This window comes from Pelobates fuscus, chromosome 4, assembly GCF_036172605.1.
Source record: "Pelobates fuscus isolate aPelFus1 chromosome 4, aPelFus1.pri, whole genome shotgun sequence".
Taxonomy (NCBI): domain Eukaryota; kingdom Metazoa; phylum Chordata; class Amphibia; order Anura; family Pelobatidae; genus Pelobates; species Pelobates fuscus.
The window spans coordinates 265,383,396-265,398,273 of NC_086320.1; the positions used below are offsets into that span (position 1 = coordinate 265,383,396).

The 14,878-nt window shown below is 47.8% G+C and overlaps 1 protein-coding gene across 1 annotated transcript in view; it reads left to right on the forward strand.

The window, feature by feature from the left end:
* The window catches only part of MYRIP (myosin VIIA and Rab interacting protein), a 727,567-nt gene that overhangs the window by 646,178 nt on the left and 66,511 nt on the right, over positions 1 to 14,878 (forward strand). The window contains exon 12 of the mRNA XM_063452086.1: positions 8,159 to 8,221. Within this exon, the coding sequence (XP_063308156.1) occupies positions 8,159 to 8,221 (63 nt within the window). The remainder of the gene's footprint in view (positions 1 to 8,158; positions 8,222 to 14,878) is intronic.

Here is a 14,878-nt window from a genome sequence, read left to right on the forward strand (position 1 = left end):
AGATGCAGATGCACAGACACAAATACACACTATAAAACACGTACAGTTGCACAGAAACACTGATACACACACTGGCACACATGCAGATATACAGATATAAACACTGACACATATACAGATACAGACACACAGATACACAAACTGATACAGATACAGATGTACAGACATACAGATACAGACACACAGATACAAACACGGACATACATGCAAATACAGACACTGACTCACATGCAGATACACAGACATACAGATACACACACTGACACATATATATACAGAACAAAACACAATATTCATATATGCAGATACACAAAAACACACATGCTGGTCAAAATCTTAGCCCCCCTTGAGTTTCCTACCATTTTGGAGCAGCAGGGTGACTCCTGCTGTTTCCCACATGTTTATTCACCAAAGTGTGAATTATTGGGAATGTGATACAACCTCTGATTTGCGAAAGGGCACATAACATTACTTTAAAATACATCAAACTGCCCATAACTCCCAAATAATGACTTCTGAATAAATGTCTGGTGATAATTATTTAAGTTGATGATTGCATTGAGTGGGGGCAATCTCCTGTGGGGATCATCTCCTGTCACCAACAAAACTACTCCCAAAGTCAAGTCATTATACTGTTTGACTGATATTGTATATAATTTGTGTATGAGTTTAGGGGCTTGCGCATCACTCAATGCTGTTCCGCTTCTGCAAAGCATTTCTTGTGTGAGAAGGTTAGCTGGGACAGCATTTTGTTTTAAAGCGTCTATGTTCATGTAGCTCTGTTATCAAGCATTGGAGGCTGACTGAACTACAGGGGACAATGGAAAAAGCGCTTGGTATTTATCTCTCCCTACGAGCCCACCGGAGCTCCAAATAGGCACATTATAAGTGCTGTAAATAGGCGCCCCTATAGGACATGCAGCTGCAGGCAGATATCTACTCTGTCTAATAGATAATCTGACCCTGGAAGTACCAGAAAGTGTGCAGCGCTATTAACAAATATACAAAAAATATGGTGTATTCACCCAATGTGCATATATATATGTATATATGTGTGGATGGAGCCCAGACACGTCCCGGTGAGTCTGCCGCCGGTTTAAATACCGGGCGGCAAGGAAAGGCACTGGGGATGGGGAAGGACGGGCTGACACCACCTCAGAGGGCAGCAAGGGATTCCAGTGGAGGGGGACTTGATCATGTGGGCGAGACAAGGCCCAGGCAAGGCAGCGGGGGGACAACAGGACAGGTCACCCAGCTAGGGCAGCAGGACCAAGTCAGGGCGACAGCGGAAGGGGCTTCCATTTGTCAGGGCCAGCGCAGCGCTTCCCCAGTGGACAGAGGAGCGGACAGTGAGGGATTGTCCCAGGGGTATGACACACACTCTGACAGCGGGGTTAGGAGTGTACGGGAGGGCCATAAATGTTGCTCCTGGGGACGGCATGAATACAGAGACAACCCTAGGCCTGCGGATTACAAGAGGCGGCGCGGGGCAGGCGCCAGGCAAAACCGGGCAGGGTGTGTCTGGGAGAGGAGCCCGTCTACTGACGGGTACAGTAGGCGGGGATCAGTCTGCAGGGCCAGGAGGAGAAGGGAACGGCGCAGCGAGTCTGGGTCCTCCAACGGGAGCACCCAAGGACGGCCGGATAGTTCTTACGGCCCAGAGGGCCTGGCTACTAGGCGGGAGAGGCGCAGGGTTGACGACAGGGAACGTAAGGAGGAAGGGCGGGTAGATGGGCACTCGAACAGACTACCCAGGTGTTCTTCTCCCTACAGGTCGCGGAGCGGTACACCTACGGTCCCACGGCGGGATCTGGCGGAAGGGAGTCGGCGTCAAATGTACACCCCGGGGCCGCACGCGGCGGAGGGAAGGAAAACGACCCCGCGGCCTTCCGCGGCCGGAGGCTCTGGCGGTGAGTTGCCTGTTACATCACATTCTGATTCCATGTTAACTTGCCTAAAATCATTGTTAGATTCATGGGGCGGTGGGGAGGGGGCTTCACCGCAATTTGCGAGGGTATGGGTTCCGGAAGTAGGTTCCGGGACGACGGGTCAGGCTCAGGGGGCGGTGAGTGGTGTCTCCGGACGGAGTACGCCCGAAACAGGTGAGAGGACAGGCTTAGGTTCGGTAGGAGGAGGGGAGGTTTCCGACGCGGCGCGGCAGAACGTACATGTCTCTTTCGCGGGCCCCTTGGGATGTCACCTGAAGTCTGAGGTGAAGGACAGGATTTGGAAAGGTGAGTTCGTAGAGGTTTTTTCTCTCCTTCCTCTGGAGGAGTTCCTCGATCTAAAGGATGAGGATAAAAAGGATGCGAAGAAGGAGGAAGAAGAGAAGAAGCGTAGGTATCGGAAGATACCCAAGACGTTTGCGAACTGGTTGCGGGCTTTTTGCATACTGGCCAGCGTCATCGGGGAAAAGTTTCCTGATCGCTGTTCGCAGCTTTTTTGCTACTTGGACGGGATAGGGGACGCTTACCGGACGTACGGTGGGATTGCTTGGTGGAAATACGATGAGCAATTCCGCCAACGTTTAGCAGCGAACCCGAGCATGAGATGGGATCAGATGGATCTGCCCCTGTGGATGCGGCTCATGATGGCGCAGAAGGCTGCGCCCTTTCACGGGGCGGCCGGTGCAGCACCTGGAGGAGCGGCGCCGGCCGGACAAAAGAAGGGTTTCTGCTGGCTTTTCAACGAGGGCCAATGTAAATGGGGCTCGTCGTGCAGATTCAAACATGAGTGTTCCGGTTGCGGCGGTACGCATGGAGTCAATAGGTGCTTCAAGAGAGGCAAATCGACTAGCGGGGGAGGTCCCAGTGGCGCCACGGCTCCTGCCGCTGCCACTGGGGGCAACTCCGGTGAAGGTAGGCGAGATGCTGCCGTGGCTAAAGCGCTACGCTAACCGGGCTGACGCGGAATTTTTGAGGAAAGGATTCACAGAGGGGTTTATGATACCGTTCAAAGGGAAGGGGCCAGGGACTTTATGTTTGAATTTACGATCCGTTCGGGATCACCCAGGGGTGGTGCGGGAAAAATTGATGTCGGAGGTACGGCTTGGCAGGATGGTGGGACCCTATGCGGTCCCACCTTTGCCGAACTTGAGGGTGTCTCCGTTGGGGGTGGCCCCCAAGAAGGAACCAGGCAAATTTCGGTTGATACACCATTTGTCTTACCCAAAAGGGGCTTCTGTTAACGACGACATTGACGCGGCCCTAAGCTCCGTGTCATACGCATCATTCGATCAAGCGGTCGAGTTGGTACGGAGAGCGGGGCCGGGAGCGTTGATGGCGAAGGTGGACGTGGAAGCGGCTTTCAGGTTGCTTCCTATTCACCCGACATGTCACCACTTATTGGGATGTTTCTTTGATGAGGGTTTTTTCGTGGATTTGTGTTTGCCCATGGGCTGCTCTATTTCTTGCTCATACTTTGAAAAGTTCAGCTCTTTCTTTGAATGGGTGGTGCGTCAGGAGTCGGCTGGGGGTGCAGTAGTGCACTATCTGGACGACTTTTTGTGCGTAGGACCGGCAGGGTCCGATCGTTGTGGGCAAGTACTGGGGGTGTTGCAATGGGTGGCACAGGTCTTTGGGATCCCGTTGGCGGCTGAGAAGACGGTGGGCCCGACGGTATGCTTGAGCTTCCTAGGGCTGGAAATAGATTCGGTGAAGGGTGAATGTAGGTTACCAGCGGATAAACTGACAGCGCTCCGCCAGCGGGTGGGGGTAGTCAGGGGTTCGAAGAAGGTGACCTTGAGGCAGTTACAGTCCCTGCTGGGGAGCTTGAACTTTGCTTGTAAAGTGATCCCTATGGGGAGGGTTTTTTGCAGGCAGTTGGCTCGAGCAACCTGCGGTGCGCGATTGCCAGGTCATTATATCAGAGTCTCCGCTGCGATGAAGGCGGATCTGGATGTTTGGTTGTGTTTCCTGCAGGAGTTCAATGGTCGGGTGTATTTTAGGGATGAGGCAACATCATCGGAAGCAATCGGCTTATATACGGACGCTTCCGGGAGCGTAGGTTTCGGTGCTTACCTGGCAGGGAGGTGGTGCGCGGAAGAGTGGCCGGAGGCGTGGGAGGAAAGCGCCTTGATCAGGAACCTGGCCTTTCTAGAGCTCTTTCCTGTGGTAGTGGCGGTATCTTTATGGGGCGAAGAGCTCGCGAACAGGAAGGTGATCTTTCATTCTGATAACATGGCGGTGGTACAGGCAGTTAATAATATCTCGGCCTCTTCTCTGCCTGTGGTACGGTTGTTGAGGCGCTTGGTGCTGCTGTGCATGTCTTGGAATATTGTGTTTAGGGCGAAACATGTCCCGGGATTGTTGAATGTTATTGCTGACGCCTTATCTCGTTCGCAGTGGGAGCGTTTTCGGGCAGCGGCGCCGGGAGCTCAGGAGACAGGTCAGGCATGCCCGGCGGAGATGTGGCGGCTCGGGACGTCTTGCTTGGGGGCTTTATAAGAAGTTCCCTGGCGGCCGGAACGTGGACAGCGTACACCAAGGTATGGTATGAATGGGAGGAGATGATGGGGCAGTCTGGAGGGGCGAATTCGCCGGCAGGTAGGTTGGACACGCTATTATGGTTGTTGTGTCGGTTATTCGCGGGAGGGGCTTCTCCCGCGAAGGTGGACCGTTACATGTCAGCATTAGCATTTTGGTTTAAATTCACGGGTAAAGAGGATATTACAAAAACTTTTTTGGTGAAGCAGGTGTTGAGAGGCTTTCGTAAAGGACGTAGGACTGTAGACTCGAGACGGCCTGTGTCGTTTAACATTCTACATGGCTTGACAGAAAGGCTGCATGACGTTTGTACATCTACGTTTGAAGTGCTCTTGTTTACCGTAGCTTTTGTTTGGGCGTTTTTTGGGGCGTTCCGCATCGGCGAACTGGTCAGCTCTAATAAGTCCGGGGCGAACGGGATCCGGTTCGAGGATGTGGTGCTGGGGCAGGACAAAGTCGAGATACGCCTGAGGTGCTCCAAGACGGATGTCTTTGGGAGAGGTAAGACAATAATTTTGTTTGCGTTGCCAGGGTCGGCAGTCTGCCCAGTAGCATGTGGGCACAAATACTTAGGCGTTCGCCCTCAAGGCTCGGGGTGCTTCCTCGTTCACGAGGATGGTCTTGCGCTGTCGCGCTTCCAATTTGTCAGGGTCTTTCGCATGGGGCTGCGGCAGTTGGGTTTGCATCCCATGCAATTTGGGACTCATTCATTTCGCATCGGGGCTGCAACGGAAGCAGCGCGGCTCGGACTCGGGGATGATCGGATTAAACAGATAGGTCGGTGGGAGTCCGCGCGTTTTAGGACTTATGTACGAACAGATAAGTTGGTTTGAAGGGGGGGTCTGGTTGGGGGGAGTGTGTGGTGTCGATGCTCTGCTAGTTAATAACTTGTGTTTCTTTCTAGGTCGGGTTGTATGGTTGGTGGGTCACTCCTACGTTTATTGGGCGCAGAAGAGGGCCGCAGTTCGGAGGAATGGAGCACAACTGGGCTTTCTTCAGGACACTGTACAGTTACAATGGTTTGGTTTTCGTGGTTTCAGCTGGCAGAGCATTAGTGGAGTGATTTTTGGTAAATTGTTGGAAGGAAATCCCCCGGACGTAATATTGATACATGGTGGGGGTAACGATTTGGGGCTTATCCCTCAGAGGGAGCTAATTCGGAGAATGAAGCGGGATTTGGATCGCCTTAGGGAGCGGGTGCCGGGAGTGGTTATAGTATGGTCTGAGATGGTTCCTAGATTTAATTGGAGACACGCCAGGGACACAGCTGCGGTGGCGAGATGTCGGGGGAAAGTTAACAAGGCCATGTCTGTTTTCGTTAGGCGGTCAGGTGGGGTCCCGGTCAGGCACTGGAAACTAGAGGGTATGTTACCTGGGTGTTATCGTAAGGATGGGGTCCACCTTTCGGAGGTTGGTTGTGACTTGCTTAACCTCGGTTTTCAGGAGGGGATATCCCGGGCCCTATTTCTGTGTGGTGGGGGGCGCTCGAGACATTAAGGGATCAAGTCTCGGGCTGTGGCGGGATAGGGCTAGGGTAATTGGGATGGAAGTGGATTAGCAAGTGGCTAGGCTAAGCTTAGGTTGAATTAGGCCAGAGTTGGAAGTGGTCTGTTGGTTCGAGCTCATCGGTGGCTCCGAACCTGGTGGTGTAGGGGTGTCTCGGTACACCCCTACAGTTAATAAAGTTATAATTATGGGGCCTCTTTGGTAGGCCGTGTGTTATATTTATGTGTTATTTATATTGTTATATATTGTTTATGGTATGGGGTCATTGTCTGGGTTAATGCTGTACGGATGGGGGTGGGGGTAAATTAATTTATTTGGCAATGACCCCAATTTGTTATCTTGTTTATTGAAAAATTTAAATAAAGCTGTGGACTTTTATTTTCCAACAGAAATTGGTGTCTGTGTTTATTGGTGGGTTATGGGGAAGAAAATGCCACAAGCCGAATAACGACTGTGCGCATGTCATGAAGCCCATGGATCAGCGCAGTCAGGGGAATGGGCCTTGACAGAGCCAAGGAGTAGGCAGGTGGAGCTATAGATTCAGGGGTGGGGTTTTAGGGTGGAGCATGTTAAAGGGTGTGGAAAGTGCGAGTATATTAAGCGGCCATTTTAGCAAGTGGCCATTTTAATTCAGAATCTGCACTTACCTGTTAATTGTCCCTCCCACCCTCCCTAGGTTTTAGCAGGTCCCGTTTGGTCACAGCGGCGGGATAGGGCTAGGGTAATTGGGATGGAAGTGGATTAGCAAGTGGCTAGGCTAAGCTTAGGTTGAATTAGGCCAGAGTTGGAAGTGGTCTGTTGGTTCGAGCTCATCGGTGGCTCCGAACCTGGTGGTGTAGGGGTGTCTCGGTACACCCCTACAGTTAATAAAGTTATAATTATGGGGCCTCTTTGGTAGGCCGTGTGTTATATTTATGTGTTATTTATATTGTTATATATTGTTTATGGTATGGGGTCATTGTCTGGGTTAATGCTGTACGGATGGGGGTGGGGGTAAATTAATTTATTTGGCAATGACCCCAATTTGTTATCTTGTTTATTGAAAAATTTAAATAAAGCTGTGGACTTTTATTTTCCAACAGAAATTGGTGTCTGTGTTTATTGGTGGGTTATGGGGAAGAAAATGCCACAAGCCGAATAACGACTGTGCGCATGTCATGAGTATTACAAATGGAACGCATGCAAACCCGGAAGTGCCAACGGTGGAACGCATAGATGCGGAAGAGAAAAAACCCAACCGCAACATGATCGGAGAATGAACAGACCGATATGATTGGTTTACGTGCAAAGGGGGCGGGTTGTATGTACCCGTTCTCCGCGCCAAATTTTCTTTTAAAACAGTGAGGGAGCTTGTTTGTAATATTGCACCTGAGGAAGACGTATCTGTGACGTCGAAACGCGTTGTGCTCGTGGCTGGCATCAAAATACCTTGAATGTAAGATTTTATATGCTTTTGTAATAAATGATACTTTTGATATATTCTTATTTGGTGTTTGCCTATCTTATCCATTATACTTTGGGAGGATCAAGCTCCATTCGTTTGAAAACTGGTGAAAGACTCCTTTTAAAGTGATATTACCTGAGCCAGTGTGATAACAGGCTCCAACCCATGTGAGTGAGACCATAAAGACTACTGCATTGAATTGATTTACTTATGCAGTATTATGCTATGGTTTTCCTTATCTTTTATGTATAGGAGTGATACCTACTGATATACAACCCACTGATATACATTACATTTGGGTATTTATCGTTTACATATATATGCACATTGGGTGAATACACCATATTTTTTGTATATTTGTTAATAGCGCTGCACACTTTCTGGTACTTGCTGGTACTTATTTCTGGTACTTATTTCTGGTACTTATTTCTGGTACTTATTTCTGTGGGACTTTTTGTGATTAAATCCCACTAGTGTGTTTCAGCAGCTGTTCTTTAGCGCCATAAACTATACCTCCTCTCTGATAATCTGGCCCTGACCACCTATAGGCCCATTATTATGTTTATGTAATAATCCAGTACTTAATAACACATAATTTATTTTTGTAATAGTATCTTGATGACTTTTTGCATGGGTAAGATATATTAATTCAGGGATAACCTTTTCTCTTTCTAACTGTTCTTCTTCTAACTCTCTCTTTGTTCAATGCTTTCTGAAAAACTAGGAAAAGCATCAGGCTTTAGAACATCATTTAAAACTACAGTTTTTGTCCTCCGCACTACAACAGGTGAGATGTTTCACTTTTATCTCTTCACTTTTTTTTTTAATTCTTTATTTTATTTTCATTTTCATTTATGTAAAGGTAACATAGGTGAACGTACAATAGCTAACAAGAAATTGGTATACAATATAGGCAAAGGTAAGAAACAGTACAGAACAGATCATAAGATTACATTGCAGGCCTGTTGTGCGCAGCACCCCTTTATTACTGTGGGGCGTCAGTGATCTATGTTTAAGGTTGCAATTGTAACATAGATACCCTTATTTGTTTCTAATGTTCCACAACCCTTGCGATTGGTCCCATGAGGAATGTTCGTATATGTTGTCATTAGGGTGTCACTATTGGGGGGGGTTACGTCCCGCTTGATCTTAAATGGGTTGTTTCATCCAGGTTAGGGTGCCTCCTTTTTGTGATTGGTGGTCCCCTGTGCTGTCACGTAGGATTTGTCATTGTGGGGGCATGGTTTTCTGGGTTATGGCCTGATGAGGATTATTGAGAATAGTGGTTTTCAGGTCGTAGGGAGTGAGAGTGTTTGTAGAACGGAGGAAGGTCTGAATGAGAGTGCGTAGGAGGCCGTGAGTGCACCCGGCCATTGGGCCCCGCTCCCCCTACCTCCTGTAAAAGGGGTGGAGGGGTGGAGAGGAGGAGTAAGGCCTGGGGGGAGGGGCAGCAGGAGAGGGAAGAGTCATGACCATAAGTATTCTGGGTTTATTTGTAGTCTGTGTTGCTGTAGTTTTGTATAGCTACCAATGGAGCCATGTGTCCCTTCCTTTGTGGAACATTTTGGGGGTTTCATGTATTTGTGTCATAAGTGTGTCCATGTCCAGGTTTTCTTGTATTTTCTTTAGTATCACTTTTTTGTAGGGGTATATTGGTGGATGCCCATACCTCTCCAATTGCCCTACGTGTGGCCAGGGCTACTCATGCTATTAGTTTATTTTCGGCTCTTGTGAAAGTGTCAAATGACTTTCCGCAGATTACCTAATTAACTTTCCGCGGATTACCGCTTTGTGTGCTGTCCATAGGGTTATAGGGGATATTTAATTTGTATTTAATATGTATTTCATTCAAAATAGTCTGTAATGTCTTTAGATATAGTCTTGGCTAGATCAATGTCGTGCAATAATAAGGGGTTCAATTTCCAAGTTTAGGTTATGAATGTGTCGTGTCAGGGATATGTCTGCATGGTCCGACCTTGTGATCAAGCCAATGCTGGTGGCAACTACTTGAGAGAGGTTATTTGGGGCCACCAAGAAGTGGTTCATTCGGGAATATGATTTGTGGGGGTGTGAATAAAATGTGAAATCTTTGGCGGATGGGTGTTGAGCCCTCCATACGTCTATGAAATTTCAGGAGGAGAGGAATTGTTGAAACAGGGTGTCACATCTTGACGGACGGCTGGGTTCCTGTGTGTGAAGAGACCTGTCTAGCAATGTAGAGTGGACCACATTGCAGTCCCCCCCCTAAAACGAGACGGGTGTTGGACAAGGTTGTGAGGTTCGTGAAGAGCTGGGGCCAGAACTTAGGGTCTGGGTAGATAGGTGCATAAATGGACCAGAAAGAGTAGCTGTTGGAGCCTATTTTCCTGGTTATTGTTATAAACCAGCCTTGAAGGTCGGCAGTCAAGATAATGTCAGTCAGTGGGCAAGTGGTGCCCAAAATGATAGCTACTCCCTTAGTCTTGGTATCTGGCGAGTTAGCCAAGTAGTGGTTAGTGAGAGGATTTTTCGTGGATGTGTTGAGGCCCTTAGTGTTTATGGATGTGCATTAGATTTGCAGTGGCATAATGGGTAGCAGTGGGAATCTGCTTCCTCGGTAGAACAAAGGGGGTAGGAGAGGGTGATGGAGGTGGGGATGCGAGGCCGCGGGACCCAGCGACCCGGACCAGCTGCGTCAGAGGACAGGGGAGGTGGCTACTGGGCTTACAGTCAAGGCCAGTAGAGTATGGGGAGTGTCGTCTGACCGCTCCAGGTATGTTGCGGATAGGGATGGTGGGGGAAGAGTAGTCTATGAAAGAGGAAAGGTAGAAAATAGAGGGTTCACAGGTAGAGTCACTTCCGGGCAAGTCTTTGTCATCATGCTACTGTAATACAGTCCTAATACATCTGCAGGCACCTGCGCCCCATGCCCTCCCCCCCACCCCAAACGACATAGGGGGGTTAGGGGGAGAGCAGCGGAGAGGGCCCAGGCACCCCACCCATCCCCCCGCACATCATGTACAGTTATGCATATTTATAACAATGTAACAGCAATTAAAATATAACAGCAATTAAAAGAATAGGAGAAACATAAAAAAAATGGGGGGGGGGAACACCGGGGTGAACCACTACTGTTCAGTCTATTCAGACACACCCAGAGCTGCAGCATTAGAGTTGGTTAAAGGCTTAAGCTATCCTGTCTAACAGTGCTCCCTGCGAAGATCCACTACATTGAAATAACAAGTTTGGTGCACTTTGTAGATCATAGGTTTCCAACTGAGATCATGGCTAATGGGTGGCTATGGGGAAGGGACATCATTCTTATCTCTGTGTGGATGGTATCTGCAATGGTCGCGTGGAGGTCTAGGACAGTCTCTTTGCCGCTAATTGTGTCCGGGAATCTTAGGTTTGTAAGTCGTCTGGTTACGGAGCCTCAATTAGGATTGGCAGTCTGGGAGAGTTGTTCTTCTGAGGTAGCTGACACATGAATCGGTGCGGCCCCAGTGGAGAATTTCTGTTAGAGTCCTTATGGGCATTGTAGCTCTCTTATAGATGGTCTGCGCCTCCGCAGTATGGCTGGTAAATTGTTAACTTCTGCAGGAGGCCCTTCTGGGCGATGACGGGTGTCCATATTAATGCGTGGTAATCCCAGCTGCGTTGCAAAGTCCTGTGTTTCAGAGTTGACATGTAGGATATATATCCTGTCCTCCTTGCAGACCATTAGCTTGAAGGAGTGACCCCATGCACATCTAAGCCTCTGCTGTTTAAGTGCTTGAGTTAAGGGTCTGAGTGCTTTTCCGTTTGTGCAGGGTGCTGGGTGCCAAGTCCTGAAAGAATTGGACCTGCTGGCCATCTATTTGTAGAGGGTTGACTCTAGCGGCTCGCATCAGTGCTTCCTTTACATGGAAGTAATGCAGACAGACTATTACGTCTCTTGGCTGGTTAGTGTTTTGCGAAGGAGCTTGGAGGGCTCTGTGTGCCCTGTCAATGATGATCTCTGCTGTTGGTGCTTCAGGCAGTAGGCCGCGGAATGTCTCTCGGAGCGCTGAGTTAAACATGTCCGGCGCAATGGATTCTGGCAGCCCTCTAATTCTAATATTGTTTCTGTGTGATCTGTTGTTTAGATCTTCATGCACTTCTACCAGGCTCGTACCTGGTCACAGATCTCTTGCAGAGCCTTGTCGTGATTGGCAGTGGTCGTGGAGATATCCTCCATCTTGTCTTCCACCACTGTGGTGTGCCTGGTTAAGTCTTCTAGGCCTTGCCGGATAGGGGCCAGATGTTTTGCCAGCTCCACTACCATGTTCAGCTTGATATCACGGAGAAACTCCTTCAGGTCCCCTCTGAAGTCAGGTCCTGACTGCTTCTTCCTGCTTTGCTGGCATCGGAGTCTGAGTTGGACTCAGTGTAACATATTCATCCTCACCTTGCGAGGTGCGGTAGTGCCATTCAGCGGCCATGCATTCATATGTCTGACCCCTGCAGCATGTTAATGGACGCCGGTCACTGCGGATCTACATCAATTAGTAGCCCCATGTCTGCCCATGGCATGGACGATGTTGGTGTGTGTGTGAAGTCACGCAAAGGACGTGCACGCACATTCTGGGGTCAAAGGCCGGTTACGGCCAATCAGATCCACAGGAGGGGTATTTAAGCTCATCTAATTCTTCAGCTCATTGCCCTGTCGTGGTTTCCCTTAGTGGTTGTCCGAGAGTGAGTTCCTGATTTTTTATTTTTATTTTTTATGGTTATTGACTTTGGCTTCGTTTGACTTTCCTGTATTCTGGTATCCTTAAATTTTGGCTTTCCCTCATTGTTGTGTCCCTTTCTGTGTTTCTGACCTCGGCAAGTATTCTGATTATCCTCTGGTAAGTTAAGTCCAGCCATTCTAGGGCCCGCTAAGACGTTACCTATTAGTCCTAGGTGTGACACAGTTCTACGTGCTGGATCAACTAGTAATCCTGACACTCAGGCGGGTCTCCTACCTGTGGCAGTCCCCTTGTCGTGTAGGTTCGGAATATCGGTGCTACAGTTGTGCTGTGTCTCGATTTTCTTCCTCATGATTATCGTTGGAGTGTGCTCGGGTAGACAAGTGGGGCAGGTTGTGGAGGAATTATTTAGCGATTCGTGCTTTTGTAAGCTGTTGTTTTGCCCGATAGAGTGCTTCTATCCGCACCGAAAGTCAGGCCATCTCTTCACTTTTAAAACTATTTATTTTCACTCTTATTATTGATATCCACGACTACATCTAAAAATTAAATAATCTTAAGCCACAAAACAGAGCCTGGGGCATGTGCACAGAGGAATATAATGTAATCATTCTATATTGGGTGAAGAGGTGGTGTGACATACAATAATTAAAGCACAATTAAAGCCAAAAAGTATGTGTTGCATGGAAAATGAATGGAGCTTGAACCAACCAGTCATCTCAATTTTTCTTTTACATTAAAGCGGGAGACCTTATTTTATACAAAAAATAAGAGAAAGAAGAGGGGTTATGGAGTAGAGAAACTACTACCACTGCCCCAAAAAGAGGTTACAGTAGGTATACGGGGCTTAACCCCCAAAGTTACATAGAAAAAAAGTGGAAAAAATGGAGTAGGGTGTCCACTCCCACAAGGTAGGTAGGACTCCGAATCCATTAAAAAGTACCTCCTAAAGTAAAGTGTCACATATATTGGGTAAACAACCTTTATTAGAAAAAATGCTAAAAGTAAAATAAAAATTAAAAAATAATAAATCCACCCAAAACAAAGGGGTGTATATACCGTGATAGAGTGAACACCAACACCTTTAACCCCTTAAGGACCAAACTTCTGGAATAAAAGGGAATCATGACATGTCACACATGTCATGTGTCCTTAAGGGTTTAAAAGCCTGGGTAAGCTTAGTCCTGTGTAGCCACAAAATAACAGAGTAAGTGAGTGGATACTATGAACCTCTAAAGAGAGCTCAAAACCACACTCGCTAAATAAAATAGTGGTAACCAGGACTAGTGTAATCCCCCAATAGGAAAAGTGACACTAATGGGATGGTTGGTAAATAGTAGTGGTTATGGTGCCGATAAATAGACGAACAAGGGAATGCACGTGTCATACAATGGTGGCGCGGTAATCTGTAATAGTAGGTTTCCGTCTGATACAGGCAGTAGGTGCAGAGATATTGTCACGTTCACATAGAGTAAGATGGAGCTCAACTGGGAGGTTCCATTGGAGAGAGGTCGAGAGGAGTCAAAGTACTAGCCGTGATCGAGGGAAGGAGAAGGAGGTCAGTCGAGTACAAGTCCGGTTCGGTACACAGGCAAATTGTAGAGAAGAGTGGCAGCCGGTTTAATTCCGCGGTACGCTGTTCATTAATCCAGCGTCTGTTGTCTGGCGCGGTCGCATTATGTAGCGTAATGAGACCGCGTCAGGGAGGGGGTGTGGCTACAGTCCGTCAACCCAGAAGAGACTGGTAACGGCCATGACAGTACCCCCCCTGTAAAAAGCACCCACCGGGTGCTATCCACGTGGTTTGGATGGATAACGTTTGTGGAACGCTGTAAGCAGCTTATCGGCATGAATCTCAGAGGAATCTTCCCATGAATCTTCATCAACTCCATAACCCTTCCATCTAATGAGGTACTGTAGAGAGCCACGATGGATCCTTGAATCAAGAATTTTTTGGACCAAGATAGGATCAGGAGAAGTGATTACATCTCTTTGAAAAGGGTCAGGATGATGGGGCTTGAGCAAGGATACATGAAAGACGGGGTGAAGTTTAAAAGTAGGTGGAAGCTTCAATTTCACAACGTTAGGGTTTATGATAGACAATATTTGAAAAGGACCAAGAAACAGGGAACTCAGTTTCTTTGAAGGTCTGTTGGTGGAGATGTTTTTTGAGGAGAGCCAGACAAGAATGCCAATTTTATAAGTGGGGGAAGGTTGTCTCTTAGCATCAAAAAACTTCTTCTGGTTAGAGGATGCCACTTCAAGATTTTCATGTAACTGTCAAAATAAGGAGGACATATGAGAGATTTGATCCGAGACAGCGGGGTTAGATGAAGGAATTATTTGAGAAGGAAATGAGGAGGGATGAAATCCATAATTGGAGAAGAAGGGAGTCATTTTGCTACTTGTATGAACTGAGTTGTTATAAGCAAATTCAGCCATGGGTAACCACGTCATCCAATCATCCTGTAGGTGGGAACAATAGCAACGTAAATATTGTTCTAGGCATTGGTTAACTCTTTCAGTTTGCCCGTTGGTTTGAGGATGATAAGCGGAAGATAGTTTACGTTGAATACGAAGAGAAGCACATAATGCATTCCAGAATTTGGAGGTAAACTGGGTTCCGCGGTCCGATATGATTTCATCTGGGAGTCCATGAAGTTTCACAATATTATCGAGAAATGTTTTTGAAAGTTCTGATGATGAAGGTAATTTCTTCAAAGGAATGAAATGGGACATCTTTGTGAATCGGTCCA